At 51.0% G+C, this 16,407-nt stretch overlaps 1 protein-coding gene across 4 annotated transcripts in view; it reads right to left on the bottom strand.

Moving 5' to 3' along the window:
• Positions 1 to 16,407, bottom strand: part of CC2D2A (coiled-coil and C2 domain containing 2A) — a 126,039-nt gene that overhangs the window by 58,094 nt on the left and 51,538 nt on the right. For all 4 annotated transcript variants that reach the window (XM_055140630.1, XM_055140631.1, XM_055140634.1 and 1 more), the window contains 4 exons: positions 14,057 to 14,197; positions 11,175 to 11,331; positions 9,910 to 10,208; positions 4,390 to 4,567 (listed from right to left, as the gene is read on the bottom strand). In XM_055140630.1, the coding sequence (XP_054996605.1) occupies positions 4,390 to 4,567; positions 9,910 to 10,208; positions 11,175 to 11,331; positions 14,057 to 14,197 (775 nt within the window). The remainder of the gene's footprint in view (positions 1 to 4,389; positions 4,568 to 9,909; positions 10,209 to 11,174; positions 11,332 to 14,056; positions 14,198 to 16,407) is intronic.

Below are 16,407 nucleotides of genomic sequence, written 5' to 3'. Positions count from 1 at the left end.
CAATGCCCTCCCAGCTATACTATCGGTCCAGCCCCAAGAATTTCTTTTATTTAAATTAAACATGTAATTTATATCTTCAGGACACCCTGATTTTTTTCCTAAGAAGATACTACTAAATGGATGAGGACTGATAGAAATGTTAGGGTTTATTCTATATTTGCAACTAAATATTTAAATTCTGAGCACTGAAAAGAGAGTACAGGGATGAAGGCACTTGCCAAGTGCATGGCCAACAGAGCCCTGCCAATCCATTCTCTCAAGGCTGCAGAAGGCTCCAATGAGCTGCGTTATCCCTCGTATTCTGTAGTCATCTCTTGGTTAATCTTTTGTTCATCCTGTGGCCTGTGAGTTATCTCCTGTGAGTTATCTCCAGCTGGCCCGGAAGCCCTGGGCTGGAGCTTCAAACTGCAAAGGATGAAGCTTCACATTCAACACTGTTCCCTTCGCCCTTCCACACACTGCAAAGAAGTGCTCTCTCTCTCTCTCTCTCTCTCTCTCTCTTTCTCTCCCCCCTCCCTCCCTCTCCCTCTCTCTCCTCCTTCCCTCGCTCCCTCCCTTTTTCTCCCTCCCTCGCCCTCCCTCTCTCTCCCATATCTAGTTGAATGTAGAGATCCCCATGGCAGGGTTGTGTGCACCCTTTTTTACCTGTGCCTTCATATTCCTCACACCCCTCACACCCAGATCAGTGTTAGAGACAGTGTTGGTTCCAAATCAAGTTGCAGACATTTGTGGCTTGGTTGTTGGGGTCATTAGTTGCTGCCTCAGAGTGTTGAGAACCTCAGAAAATTTCCCGAACCATAGTGTGCTCCAAAGACTGGGCAGCCCTTGGCTGCACGGGAAGCCATTTTTCTGACCCTCCTAGTGTTGCCAGTAATTCTTGAGTCTTCTCTAAATCAAAACTCGCGATTCCATGGAAAACTTCCAAATGGCACAGGACGATTTCTCGAGAGCTGAAAAGCAATATCCCTTGAATTGACTTCATCTGTGACCTTTGCTCACGCATGAGAATGATCCCACGGAGCCATTAATAGTGTGTGATTGGATCAGCTATCAAATCCACACAGATAGCCCAAGTACTCAGCCAAGATTCTTTCCATTTGGACTTTTTGAAAAATTATATGACTTGGCTCACAGGGCCAAGCTAATTGCCTCTGAGCATATTCCTGGTTTTTAAGGATAAAGCTTTGTTATTAATTTAAAAGATTCATTTCGGAATATTTTATATTGTGCCCTTTACACACACGTTTTCATCAGCAAGGGGTTATTATATATTTCAAATCTGTTTTATCAACACGCAAAACACCAGGAACCTGGGGTCATCTCAGTATTGCCAGAGTGGGGGTCAGGGACCGCTCCTGGTGGTGCCCAGCTGGCAGGGTGAGAGGGCTGGCCCTGACTCTGGGCCTCCCCAGGCCTCATGCTACAGTTCCCTAATACGGGTATGACGGCGACATCCACCGCAAGCTAGCACGCAGGGCAGTGAGTGAGAGAGTGATCTTTCTTGGAATCTGCGTGAAACGGAAAATGAAAGGCACAAGGGGCCTGAGAGGTAGTACAGGGGCTGGAGCGATAGCACAGCGGGGAGGGCGTTTGCCTTGCACGTGGCCAACTCGGGTTCAATCCCCAGCATCCCACATGGTCCCCCGAGCACCGCCAGGAGTAATTCCTGAGTGCAGAACCAGGAGTAACCCCTGTGCATCACCGGGTGTGACCCAAAAAGAAAATAAAAAAACAAAACAGAGAGACAGTACAGCAGGTCGAGCACTCGCCTTGCATGCAGCTGACCAGGTTCCATCCCTGGCACCACATATGGCCCTGCTTTGCCAGGAGTGATCCCTGAGCACTGAGGCAGGAGTAACCCCCAAGCATCACTGGCTGTGGCCCCCAAACAACAATAACTAAAAATGCAAAAAAAAAAAAAAAAAGGGAAAAAGAGAAGATGAGAGCATGGTGGAAACAGGTAGCTGCCATTCCAAGCATCACTGGCTGTGGCCCCCAAACAACAATAACTAAAAATGCAAAAAAAAAAAAAAAGGGAAAAAGAGAAGATGAGAGCATGGTGGAAACAGGTAGCTGCCATTCCAAGCATCACTGGCTGTGGCCCCCAAACAACAATAACTAAAAATGCAAAAAAAAAAAAAAAAAAGGGAAAAAGAGAAGATGAGAGCATGGTGGAAACAGGTAGCTGCCATTTCTTCCAGTTACCAGAGAGCCGGGCTGAGCCCCTGCGTGCCCACCCTCCTTGCCTTCCTCTCTGGCCAGTGTGCAGTTCCCTCGAGCTCTGTCCGCCCTTCGCCATCAACAACTTCTCCGCAGGGGAAGAGCGGCGCGGCCTGGCAGGGCCTCCAGCTGGCATGCCGGCCCCAGAGCTGTGTTTGACTCTCCAGCTCTCGTGCTCCCCGAGTGTCTCCTTCGGGGCAAGTGTGGCTGGAGTGGGCACAAGCTCAGTGCTGGGGCCGGCATGTGCTCCCTGTGTGGTCTGCAGTGCCAGCCAACAGGAAGCATGGAGCTTGAGCACTTTGTTCAGAGCCACAGCAGGAAGGGTCCTGGGGCGCTTCAGCAGTGTGCCCTTCCCCCAAGGCATTCAGATGGGAAACGTTCCCAAGCTCTTACACCCCCCCCACCCCGCCCCAGGTTCCTGTGCCTTAGGGTCGATAAACAGAGTTGAGGTGTAGAACAACCCTTGCGGCTGAAAAGGTGGGAGCTGCGGAGAGAGCAGCGTCCCCCGGTGACGGAACACGGGACAACAGGGAATAAATAAGGTCAGCCCTAACAACCAGCTGCTGTGTCTGCTGACCACAGAGAGGTGGAAGGCAGTAAAGGCCTGGGTCCACGGGGATGACCAGGAGGCCTGTTAAGGCACCTCCGAAATCCACTGCCAACTGGGACATCGAACTGGACCAGAGATGCTGCTCCACTCTGTACCCCAGGTCCTGAGCGCTCTCGGGGCTCTGCGGAGGTCCCAGGGGCTGTGACACATCGGAGGGACCCCGTACCCCAGCAGCCAGACCTTTGGCTTCCCACTGCTGTTTCCCAGCTGGCTCTGTCTGAGTCCACCTTCCGTGGTTTTGTAACTCGCCTGGCTGCCCTGCTGCACCCATCAGGCACTGATGGGAACCCCTCCACACGTCCGACTAGACCTGGTGGCGGGAAGCCCGTGTCCTGGAAGGCTCCCAGTCAGGGGGAGAGGATGAGAGCACCAGGCTTGATGATGCCAGCATCTGTGGAGTCAGACTTTCCGACCCCGTGCAAGAGGCTGAGATGTTAGTGTGGCCCGTAGGACGGGCAGGAGAGGCCACCTGCCTGCAGGCCTCGCCCGCCCAGCTGTCACTTACAAGAAGGCAGTGGAGGAGAAGTCCCAGGGGAGAGGCGGGTGAGCAGCTATGAACCTGAGTCTCAGAGCAGAAGTGGGGGCAGCCCAGGGCCGAGTGGCCGTCTTCCTGGAGATGTCCCCAGGTGCGTCCTGGCACAGCTGGCGGACTCAGCTCTCACCTTTAGGTGTGATCTATTTCACTTTTTCTTTTAATTGAGTCACCACGAGATACACTGCTATAAAGCTGACCATGATTGGGTTTCAGTCACACAGTGTTCCAACACCCATCCCTCCCCCAGTGTACGTTTCCCAGCACAGTGTCCCCAGGTTCCCTCCTGCCTCCGTCCCCCGAGCCTGTCTCCATGTCAGGCACTTTCCTTCTTTCTTTCTCTCTCTCTCTCTCTCTCTCTCTCCCTCCCCATTCCCTCCTTCCCACCAGCCCTCCCTCCCTCCCTCCCTCCCTCCCTTTCTCTCTCTCCTTTTGGGCATTATGGTTCGCAATCCAGATACTGAGAGGTTATCCTGTTTGTTCCTTTGCCTCCTCTCAGCACACAGTTCTTATCCAGAGTGATCCCTCTTGACTATCTCTGTCATGGTGGTCCCTTTTCTATCCCAACTGTCTGCCCCCGGCACTTGAGGCAGGCTTCCAATACTGAAAGCAGCAGGATCAGAGAAAGACTTTGCTTACAAAGGAGCATCCGTAAGATTCTATTTTGCCTTTTAAATGCATACATTATCCCACCCACCCCCCTCCTGCGAATGGGGGATAACTGGTATCTCTGACCCCATCCTACCAGGGTGATATTGGCAATCTCCTCCCACAAATGAGCCAGAGACCTCCTCCCCCACCCCAACCCTCCCTGAGACACACCCCGAGCACTATGGCCAGAGGCTCTGCCACAGTTCCCGAGGTGAGCGGTGAAAGACAGCCTTCAGGCGAGGCCTTACGAACCAACACACCAGGCGGTGAACTGATCTCCTGGAGACTCTCAGGATGCCACAGGCGGGTGACCTGGTGACTGAAAATCAATGGTCTTGCACTTGTGATGACCCCCAACCCACGAGGGACAACTTACCTGCAGTGTCAAAGTCTCTGGCCAGTTGAAGATCTGCAGATTGAAGATCTGTCCGAAGTGCACGCGGAAGTCTGCCCCGAGGGGCCGGCTGTCGGTCCTGGACACCTCCTTGTTGTTGAAGAGCACCTTCAAGTACACCGAGCGCCTCTTGACATCCTCTCTGCGTGCCACCTCCACCCTGCATGGGTGACCGGGGACAGAAGGGGGAGGGCGGTTTGCTTAGGCTGACCCGAGCAACTGAAAAATAGCACTGAGGAGAACCGGATGTGCCCACGGTGAGTGTGCAGGCAACTGTGACGAGTGTGCGAGCAAGCCTGCCCCTGGGGACAGCCTCCCGGGCCCAGTGTAATAAGGCTTGGCGATGAAGTGAGGGGACTAGGGACTTATGTCGGAGGACCACCATATAATGGTCTCTAATTTTTTCACACAAGCCTGGAATTTGCACCCAAAGTGTGAGGCAGTAGAAACACATTACTTGAGACAGGAAGGGAATTCAAATCACAAGGAGAGGGATTTACACCTGGATAGACATTTCATTCTGCGTATCAGAGCGGCTTGGGCAAGTCCGCTTCTCAAGATATCAACTTTTCCTTTTTTTAAAAAAATTTTTTTATTGAATCACTGTGAGATAGTTACAAGCTTTCATGTTTGGGTTACAATCTCACAATGATCAAACACCCACCCCTCCACCAGTGCACATTCCCCACCACCAATTTCCCCAGTATACTCCCCCTTTCCCACCCTCCCCCTGCCTCCATGGCTGACGGTATTCCCCATACTCTCTCTCTACTTTTGGGCATTATGGTTTGCAATACAGACACTGAGAGGTCATCATTTTTGGTCTTTTATCTACTTTTGAACTTTTCCTTAACACTTTCTGATGGGGAGTGAGCCTGACTGGATATAGCAAACTGAAAGGCAATGTTCCCTTTACCCCACCCCAGAAAAGTATTAAAAAAGTTTTTTTTTAATTATGACCTATTTTTATTTTTTAAAGTCTTACACAATAAATTATTTTATTTTTGGCAAACAGCACTCTGATTCAAAACATGTAGAGGGTCATCTAACAATCACTGCCCTGGGGGTGCCCAGCGGGGGTTCACCCTAAATGCACCCTGTGCCCTTATAATTGTGCCCTAGTGATACTATATGATTCCACTCTTATCCCAGAGGTGGTCCCTGAAATTGAGTCTGTTCTCCATTACTTTAGTTTTGTCTTGAGATTGGTCCTTTTTTTTTTTTTTATAATGTAGGAGTGCTGCTATGTATTCAGCCATTGATTAAGCTGATTGAATTGGGCATGAACTCCACATTATTTTTTTTTATTCTATTCTGAATGTTAGCTTTATTTTTTATTATTTTATTATTTACCCTGAACCCCATTTTTTAATTCACTATGAGATACAGCTACAAAGCTTTCATGTTTGAGCTTCGGTCATACAATCATCAAACACCCATCCCTTCACTAGTGCACACTTTCCACCACCAAATTCCCCAGTATTACCCACCCTCCCATTCCAACCCTATCCCTGCCTATGTGGCAGACAATTTCCACCATACTCTCTCTCTACTTTGGTTACATTCGAAATTTCAACACCAGTCCCACCACCACTCAAACCTGCCGAAAAGACAATGCTAGACAATTTGTTTTGATTGATTGTTATGGATAGAATATAATGTCCAGGAAATTGTGTCAATCTCTTCCTGGAGCTTTAGTTTATAGTCTCTGGGTCTTGGCCATTGATGAGATTACATGGCGCCAGGGGCAGTTTGTGGGTGTGACTGCCACGCTACTGGAAAACTGGGGACCTGGGGGGAGGAGGCCCAGTTCTGATTCAAGCGGGCTTGGAGATTTCTGTCACGAGTTCCTGCATATCTGGGTTTTCCTGCCGGTCTGCTCTCTGGTGAGGTTAATCCCGTTTTGAGTGAGGCTCATGCCCTCTTGAGTGAGGCTTGTCCGAGCTGTGGAGAGTGGCCTTGGGCATGGCGGTGGTTGGGATCTGAGGTTTTTCAGCTGCCAGGGTTCTGCTTGGGGCAGGGAGGGAAACTCAATCCACCCTCCCCCCCCGCCCCCGAGGTGCCCGGGTGAAGACAGCCTGGCGCAGGGTCAGGGCATTCTGCGGTGCTTTCTTCTGGGAGCTTTTGTTTATAGTCTCTGGTCTTGGCCATTGATGAGATTACATGGCGCCAGGGGCAGATTGTGGGTGTGACTGCTAAGCTACTGGAAAACTGGGGACCTGGGGGGAGGAGGCCGAGTCTTGATCCAGGCGAGCCTGGGGCTCTCAGTCATTGGGTTCCCACATACCTCTGCGCTACAGGCCCTAACTGCATCTTTTGATCTCTTTTGAGATTTATGGGTCTCTGAAATAAGGTCAATAAATGAGCTTGTATAGATGAGCCGGAGGTGGTTTGTGTGTGTGTCTGCCATATATCTAACTTTTGGCCACTTAATTCTTGGTAAACTTGGCCTCAAGTTGTTGGGATCTGGCCAAAGGCACAGCAGCAATTTTGGGGTATCTGGAAGTCTGAAGGCATCATCAAGCTGCTGATACACTCGCCCCACAGATACAGGTTTACCTGTTGGCGGCACCATACCCCCTGGTCCTTATTTTTAAAGATCATTTTTAATACCAACAAAAGGCATCCTGGCATGAATGTTATTCTTATAAGCCAGGAAATAAAACATTCAAGTGTCCGAGGGTGGACTTTAATATTACTGTATTTGCATATTTACGATGCTTATGTAGTGAGGTGAATAGCCACCCAAGCGTGTGAAGGAAAGGGAAAGTTAGAGTTGCCTTTCTAAAATGCAAAATCTAAAATGCAAAACCCACTCGGGGTCTTGGGGTTTGGCATCTTGTTCATGCTGTGGTAGCTGCACACCATACACTTTCTTAACACTATTTTAAGTGTACAATTTCGTGGTACTGAGGACACTTACAGTGTTGTGCAACTATCACTACTGGTCATCTCAAGGACAATTCTATGCCAAGCAAATTGCACTGGGAGAACTAACATTTTTATATCTCTGCCACCAACACAGTCCAACCAGAAACTTGCTCAAATCATGGGATTTTTTTTTCTATCAAGGATATTTCACCCCAAACTTCAAGAAAACTCCACTCAGAGTTGTCTTCAGGCTAATTCCCAGAAAATTCACACCACAGATTTTTAAACAACCCCTTTTCTGCACAACCCGCTGATGGCCTCATAAAGAAGGTTAATGAGAGCCATAGGCTCGGGAACAGCCCAGTAGACACTCAAACCCTTTACAAACTCAGCAACTTCAGCCTGAATTTATGTGCTCAGGGAACAGGGGACTCGCCATAGAAGATGGTCAAACCACACCTGAACTTTCAGTTAAGAAGACATGCTTTGCGATCACATATTCTGAATGTCTTTTAAAGAAATTATATAGATTGGCACCTCAGGCCTGAAAAATAGCTCATTTAATGCCAGGGAATAGTTTTACGGAACATCTGAATGCTATGAAATTGAGAAGACACCAAAGACACAGCTACTGTTATTAAATAACTTATTAGGAGCTGGAGAGACAATATATGGGGCAGGGTGCTTGCCTTGTATGCCGTGTGATCCCTGGCATCCCGAATGCCGCCCCCCCACCCCCTGGAATGGTTCAGGAATTATTGATAGGGTGCCTATGAGGGTGACTGACTCCACTGAATTGATACTTTCATGTCGGAATACTCGGTCTAAGACACTTCCTGTGCTACTGAGAGGTTTTGCTGGAGAGTTTAGTTTGGGATCCACTGGTAGCAAATTAAAGTAAAATTTTTATTCCTGGGTTTTACACCTGGTGGTGCTCTGCGATCACTGCTGGCAGTTCGAGGGATCCTATGTGGTGCTGGAACAAACTGGGGTCAGCGGCACGCAAGGCAAATGCCTTGGCCCCCACACTCTCCACTTCAGTAGCATTTATGTTCAAGGTTCCCAGTGACAGATCGAGGCTGTAGCATCCATCAGAAGCACAGAAAAAGTTTGCAGAAATACTGTCTCTGGGCTCCAGAGTTTCTGATTTTGCGTTCCTCAGGTAGTAAGATGTGATAGTCTGCGTTAGGGGGTGGGGTCACACCAGAAATGCTGGGAGATGGTCTGTGAGCTGGTGTGAGGGGGCATGAGATGCCAGAGATCAAATCTGGGGCCTTGTACATCCTTTTGCACTCTCTCTCCTGCCAAGAATTTGTATTCTGATGAGTTCCCAGGCTGGTCCCGGGACCCCACCGGGAGAACTATCTTTCTAAGGTGAGGAAATAAGTAAGAATTTAAAATAAGGGCTGAGGGAGAGAATACAATGAGCTGGAGAGCTAGGAGGGGTCCCCCAGCACTAGAGAACCACCCACCTCCACTCAGCACCTACTGGGTAGCACCCAAGCATTGTTAAAAAAGCAAACTTTTTACAATTAATTAAAAATTATCATTATAATAGAAAATATTATAATAAATACATTATCATATAAAATATTCATTTTATTATTCAATTAAAAGTTAAAAGCATCATTATAATATTTTAAATATTATAAAATATTTAAAATATTTTATAAATACATAAACTATGTTATAAGTTAAAAATATATTGTTATAATATATTAAATGATATCGTTTAAATATTATTGATGGTTATTAATATTTTACAGATACCCCGCTGGGGTAGCTTCCAACAGTACTTTGGGCACCGCGGGGCAGTAGGGACTGAAGTCGGACCCCAAAGGACAAAGAGTGCTCGGTCCTTTGAGCCACCTCCAGGAGAGGGCCGGAAACGGCTGGCTCTCCCGGTGGCGAGGTGACTCGGCCGGCAGGGACGCTTCTGCTTGTTCCTCTCTGAGTATGCAGAGGACACCCGGGAACTGGGCGATGGAACCCGGCGGGCAGCCCTGGCGGAGCCCGGCGGCCCCGTGGGAGGCGCCTGAGCCCAGGGAGACAGCGGTGCTGCCCGGAGCAGCACAGCCAGTGCCGGCTGGGCAGCGGGCGCCCCGCGGAGACCATGCAGCGCCTCCAGACCCTGGCCCCGCGCCCGAGGCCGCTGCACCCGCCGCGCTCGCTGCTGGGGTGCTGAGGAGAGGAAGGCCACCACCCAACTACAGACCGGACTGCACTTTCACGTGGTCTAAGGGGCGTCTGCTGTGAGTCGCTGATGGTCGTGGCGACTCGTGGCTTTGGGGCTGCGCCCTTTCCCCATGTGTGTGCGGGTGCATTTGTGTGTGGGTGCATTTGTGTGCGCAAGCATTTGTGTGTGCATGCATTTGTGTGCGCGAGCATTTGTGCGCGTGTGCATTTGTGTGCGGGTGCATTTGTGTGCGGGTGCATTTGTGTGCGCGAGCATTTGTGCGCGTGTGCATTTGTGTGTGGGTGTATTTGTGTGCGGGTGCATTTGTGTGCGGGTGCATTTGTGTGCGGGTGCATTTGTGTGCGCGAGCATTTGTGCGCATGTGCGTTTGTGCGTCCCAGCGCACCTGCGCGTGCACGCTCTGGGAGTCCCACGGCCACTCACTTACGGCTCACCTGGGGCACTGGTCATTGGGGGTGACGCTGCCGGCCAGACTCAGCTCAGGGACCAGCAGGGGCTCCCCGGGTCTCCTCCTGCTCTGCGCTGCCCGCTCCCGGGCCTGCTGCTCCACCGCTGCCCGGTCCACGGGCTCTGGCGGGACGGGCTTCACCGGCTCATCCTCGGCATGCGGCTCCTCCTCCTCCTCCTCCTCCTCCTGCTCCTCCTCCTCAGCTTCCTCCTCTTCAGCCTCCTGAGCTTCCTCCCCCTCTTGTTTCTTCTTCCTCTTCTTCTTCTTTTTCTTCTTCTTAGCTCTCTGCGAGGCAAGAAGCATCTTAGCCAAGTGGTGGTGAAACTCGGCCTACAGAACCCAACAGCCAGGTGCAAAGCCAGCTCCACTCCCAGCCCTTCTCAGGCCTCAGTGTGCTCATCCACAAAATGGGACCATCACGAGCAAACTCCAGAGAGCTGCCTCATTTTTTTTTTTCTGCTTTTGGGTCACACCTGGTGATGCTCAGGGGTTCCTTCTGGTTCTGCACTCAGAAATTACTTCTTGCAGTGCTTGGAGGACCATACGGGATGCCGGGGATTGAACCCCTGTCGGCCACGTGCCAGGCACCCGCCCTCCCTGCTGTACTGTGGCTCTGGCGGCCACCAGCTGCCTCATTCTTTTTTTTTTTTTTTCAGCTGCCTCATTCTTGGGAACGTCCCACGAATGTCCATGTGGCCACTCTGGCCCTCCAGCAGCGGCATGTGTGGACAGGAAAGCCGCGCTGTGATCCTCCAGGGTCCTCCTGCAGGTGGCCCGCCTCTGCCCACTGCCAGGGGGGTCCACAGTGCAGGGGAGGGGTAGACAGCTGGTGGCTTTCCTGCGGGTATCCCTTAGCACCACCCCCCAATTCCACGGGGCTGTGCCCCTAATGACCCCCAGGGCTCCTCACCGCCAGAGAGCGCCCGTGAGTGACCCCAGAACCTGTGCAAGGAATGGGGTGGGGGCTGGGGCACCTGGGAGGCCGCTTTTCCCTTACAGGTTCCGTCACTCCTCCCGTGTGTCCCTGAGCCTGGGTCGAGCCGGACCCGAGCGGAGGCGGCAGGGCAGCGCGGGGTATCCTGTCCCCCGTCAGGGGCTGCCCGCACAGCGATGCTCGGGTTCCTCCTGGCTCTGCACTCGGGAACTACTCCTGGCGGTGCTGGGGACCAATGGGATGCTGGGGCTTGAACCCGGGCCAGCCGCGTGCAAGGCAAGCGCCCTCCCCGCTGTGCTCTGGCTGCGGCCCCGCACCTGGGCCTTCTTCCAGGCTCTCCACCGCTGCTGCGCGGCGCGGAACTCGGCCAGCTCGGCTTCGTACTGGGCCGCGCGCTCCTCCAGCCGCTCGCTGATCTCGGCGCGGAGCTCCGCGTCATAGGCGTCTTGGTCCGCGCTCTGGTCCACCTTCTCCCTACAGTGACAGGGACGGGGCAGAGAGGTCGTGCAGAAGGCCAGGCGCTGGCCTTGCCCACCCCCACCTGGGTTGGATGCCTCGAGCATCACCAGGAGCGGTCCCTGAGCACAGAGCCGGGAGTACGCCCCGGGCACCTCTGCCTGTGCTCCCCGACATAAAGGAGTTTCCTTTTAAAAAGTAAATAAGGCAGGGGCTGAAGCCATAGTACAGGGGGCAGGGGGCTTGCCTTGCACCCGGCCAAGCCAGGTTCGATCACCGTCACAGCATAGGGTCCCCTGAGCCCTGCCAGGAGTGATTCTCTGAGGGCAGACCTGGGAGTGATCCCTGAGCACCACTGGGTATGGCCCAGAAACTTAAAAAAAAAAAAAAAAAAGCAATGCATAGTGAAATAATGCAGAGTCTCTTAGTCACGGGGTGGAAATCCAGCAAAGATCATACTCACAGCAAATACCCCTCTTGGGCTTCCTCTGGCCCAGAACCTCCTCTAAAAGCTTCGGAGTTTACCTCACTGCCCCCAGGTGCCTAGGATCATCATTTGCATTTTGTGCTAGAAGCGACAGGGGCTCAGAGAGGTTAAGTAACCTGTCTGCGAACACACAGCTGAGCGCGGGAAGGCTGGAGTGTGACAGCCCTAGGTTTAGCTGCTAAGCTGGTTTCCTGACTGAAAGGGGCAACACAGACTTGCCGAATGCAAATTCTCAACCATTCGGAAGCTTCACTCACCGCTTCATTAATTCTTCCTGGGGGCACTTTGTCCTGTTGCTACGGAGGCCCGGGAAGGACATTCTTGACTCTGGGTCAATGACTGATATTTGGATACCTCTACTGACCCTTCATCCGGAGATGCACCCGACGAGAAAGTTTCCCAGTGTCCTGTTGGTTTCCCGCCTGCCCAGAGGAGCTCTGACCAAAGCCTCGAGGATGAAAGCAAACGTGCGCCCTCCCCTGTCACTTTGGTCCTCCGCGTCCTGTCTGTTCACGGCAGCGGCTCCCTCCAGGAAGGGCGCCTCTGTGCCTCCCCAGCACCGCTCAGAGCCTGCCGGGCGATGCCTCTGGCCCTGGCTCTACCTTCTCACAGTCCCTCTGCTCCTTCTGGGCCTGCCAGTCACAGTCCCGTCAGTGTCAGCTCGTGTGCACAGAGGCTGCTGGCTCGGCATTCCGCACACCAGCCACGCACTCTGGCCTGCAAGCTGTCTCCCAGGGCCCACGTGTGGGAGAGAAAACCTTCCCATTTTCTTTGCTCTCTGATATCTGTCAACACCAGGCTATGGGGACAGAGCAGGAAACTGGGGAGAGTTTAACCCAACCACCCGCCTGGGCAGAGGTTTGGAGTCACGAGGGCGAGGGGGAGCAGTGCACCCCCCACCTCCACAAGTCCGCCTCTGGGTTCATTTCTGGGAAACGCCGGTCTGCGAGCCCTGAGAGATAGGTAGGCAGAGGCCTGCAGAAGGGCCGGGTGGCCGGTAGGAAACTGATGCTTCTCACGGTAAAACCAACACAAGATGATCATAGCCTGAAAGGAAGAGTCAGAGAGCAAGGAGAGAAACCACAGTGGGTGCCCCGCTCACCCAGCGCCAGGGAGAGAAATCACCGGCATTCACTCCACAGTGTGTGCCCCCTCTCACCCCCTCTCACCGGCATTCACTCCACAGCGTGTGCCCCCTCTCACCCCCTCTCTCCCCCTCTCACCGGCATTCACTCCACAGCGTGTGCCCCCTCTCACCCCCTCACCGGCATTCACTCCACAAGCTGGGTGCCCCCTCTCACCCCCTCTCACCGGCATTCACTCCACAAGCTGGTGCCCCCTCTCACCCCCTCTCACCGGCATTCACTCCACAGCGTGTGCCCCCTCTCCCCCTCTCACCGGCATTCACTCCACAAGCTGGGTGCCCCCTCTCACCCCCTCTCACCGGCATTCACTCCACAAGCTGGGTGCCCCCTCTTACCCCCTCTCACCAGCATTCTCTCCACAGCGTGTGCCCCCTCTCTCCCCCTCTCACCGGCATTCTCTCCACAGCGTGTGCCCCCTCTCTCCCCCTCTCACCGGCATTCACTCCACAGCTGGGTGCCCCCTCTCACCCAGTGCCCAGAAGACAAACAACGGGCATGCAGTAGGAAAAAGCACTGCGCGTGAGCACTCAAAGAGAAAAAGGCCTGAGCAAGCATCCGTCTCGTCTCGCAAGGACACGCAGACGACACTAATCTAGCCCGTTGCTTCCGGGATGGAAGGATGCCACTGGGGCTGGGGGCGCAGGGCATCTATTCATTAGTGACAATTCTATAAAACAGAATTATCACAAATAATTCTGGTCTCTCCAGCAGTGCTCGAGAGACTAGGAGGTGCCGGGGAGAGAAAGCAGAGTATTGCCCCATGCTAGCGCATTTGCTCTATCCCTTCAGCACTGTGTCTGGCCCTATAATTTTATTTTATTTTATTTTAATTTTCAGTGGTGTTGGTTTGGGATGACACCTGACAGGTGTTCAGGAGCAAATCCTGGCTTGGTGCTCTGGGATCACTAACTTCAGTGCTCAGGGCATTACGAGGTGCTGGGACCTGAATTCAGGGCTCCCCTCCCCCCATTCAAGGCAAGTACTCTATCACCGGGCCAAATTCCTAGCCATGTTATTTTATAAATCAATATCTATGCTTTATTCATTTTCTCTATGTATGTTAAGGCCTGATTTTAAAAAACCAAACATTTTTGTTTTAAAAAATGCTCACCTTCTCAAAACAAGTTTCAAGGGTGTGTTTGTAAATCTCTGGAACTCTCGAAGGGATTTCATCTCTTTCCAGACTTTGATGATGGTCTTCAGCAGTGTTCGATCTTTTTCTTGCTCAGCATCACGCAGTTTTCTTGTTTGCCTGGAAAATAGTACACAAGTATGTACGGAAAAGTCCTCTTGGTATGCATGTATCCAAGTAAGAGCGTAAACTAAAACAGCTATAGCCGTACATGTCTTGGGGGGTAGATGATGGGGCAATACCCAGAGGTTCTTAGGGTTCTTAGGGCCTATTCCTGGCTCAGTGTTTAAGAATGACTGTTGGAGGTACTTGTGGACCACAAGGTTCCAGGGATCAAGTTGGGATTGGTGGCACACAAAGTGCCTGAACCCCAACACCATCTCTCCAGCTCATGACATGATTTCACAGAAATAGTAGAAAAATAAAAAATATGAGAGCAAACTTGAAGAAGATACCAATCTATTCCGAGAAGTTTGACTTTATTTTCCGCAGGTGAATCTGGCTAGCTACAATAAATAATATTTTAGACTTCTTATTAAAATCTTGCATCCTTCCAGATGAGACCCCGAGCGGCCCCACACGAATGGCTCCTCTGCTCCTGAACAATCATGATCCTGGAGGCATGCAAACCAATTTTTGAGCCCAGCGGCTTCTTGCAGAAATGCCTCTAGACTGTGAACTAAGCTATGGCCCTGTGCTGCCCTGGGAGGGGAAAGGTTTTGGTGCCTCAGCCTTTCCTTTTGGTGGTGGCAGCGTAGTGACTTCCATCTTTTAGAGCCCACTAGACAGAGGTACGAGCTTGCAGTGATGTAGCTTCTGGCAGAAATTTCTCTGGACTTAGAATCTGGAAAAAACCCGAGTGCCCTAGAACAGATGACTGGTTGAAGAAACTTTGGTACATCTATACAATGGAATACTATGCAGCTGTTAGAAAAAAGGAGGTCATGAATTTTGCATATAAGTGGAACGGCATGGAAAGTCTCATGCTGAGTGAAATGAGTCAGAAAGAGAGAGACAGACATAGAAAGACTGCACTCATCTGTGGAATATAGAATAACAGAGTAGGAGACTAGCACCCAAGAATAGAAGAATAGTAGAAATAAGTACCAGGAGGTTGACTCCATGGTTTGGAGGCTGGCCTCACATTCTGGGGAGAGGGCAACTCAGAGAAGGGATCATCAAGTACAATGAGGTCGGAGGCCATGTGGGGGAAGGGTGATGCAGGCTGAATGTAGACTAGAGACTGAACACAATGGCTACTCAACACCTCTATTGCAAACCACAACACCTAATTAGAGAGAGAGAACAAAAGGGAATACCCTGCCACAGTGGCAGGGTGGGGTGGGGGGAAATGGGATTGGGGAGGGTAGGAGGGATACTGGGTTTACCGGTGGTGGAAAATGGGCACTGGTGAAGGGATGGGTTCTCGAACTTTGTATGAGGGAAACATGAGCACAAAAATGTATAAATCTGTAACTGTACCCTCACGGTGATTCACTAATTAAAAATAAATAAATTTAAAAAAAAAGAAATTTCTCTGGACTTAATTACTAAAATACCAGAAATCCAAAACTGCACAACCACTGTTGTGGCCACATGATCTCATGCTCTTCACTCTCAGCAATGGAAAACAAATTATCAAATGGTGCCATTCGGCAGGTCCGGTTGCTGGGGGGAAATTCCAAATAATAATAGTGAGTTTTCTGTCGAAATATTGAATGTAATCAAAGTAAAGAGAGAGTAAAGTGAAAATCATCAGCCACACGTGGGGTGGGGGTGGGATGGGAGGTATACTGGGGTTCTTGGTGGTGGAACATGTGCACTGGTGAAGGAATGGGTGTTTGATCATTGTATGACTGAGACTTAAACCTGAAAGCTTTGTAACTTTTCTCATGGTGATTCAATAAAAGAAAAAAAAAGTGAATTGTATCATTTAAAAAAAATAACTTGCATCCTAATTACAACACCCCAAAGGAGAGAGAACAAAAGGGAATGCCCTGCTGCAGAGGCAGGATAGGGTGGTGGGGGATGGAGTGGGGGTGGTGGGAGAGATACTGGAAACATTGGTGGAGGAGAATGGGCACTGGAGGAGGAATGGGTAAAGGATCATTGTATGACTAAAATGCAAACATGAAAGCTCATAAGTTTGTAACTGTACTTCATGGTGATTCACTAATAAAAATTTTTTAAAAATCTTGCATTTTAAAACAGTCACCTTTGATGTTATGAAAATAAGGGGTCTGGTAAGCACAGTTCTCAAAGGCTAAGTTACTGGGAATGTAAGGAAGTTTGTTGTAGTTCCATTTGCCACCAAATATAATCAGCTTTTG

Source organism: Sorex araneus, chromosome 5, assembly GCF_027595985.1.
Source record: "Sorex araneus isolate mSorAra2 chromosome 5, mSorAra2.pri, whole genome shotgun sequence".
NCBI classification, from domain to species: domain Eukaryota; kingdom Metazoa; phylum Chordata; class Mammalia; order Eulipotyphla; family Soricidae; genus Sorex; species Sorex araneus.
The sequence above is the reverse complement of the archived record's forward strand: the minus strand, read 5'-3'. Positions and strand labels throughout refer to the sequence as shown.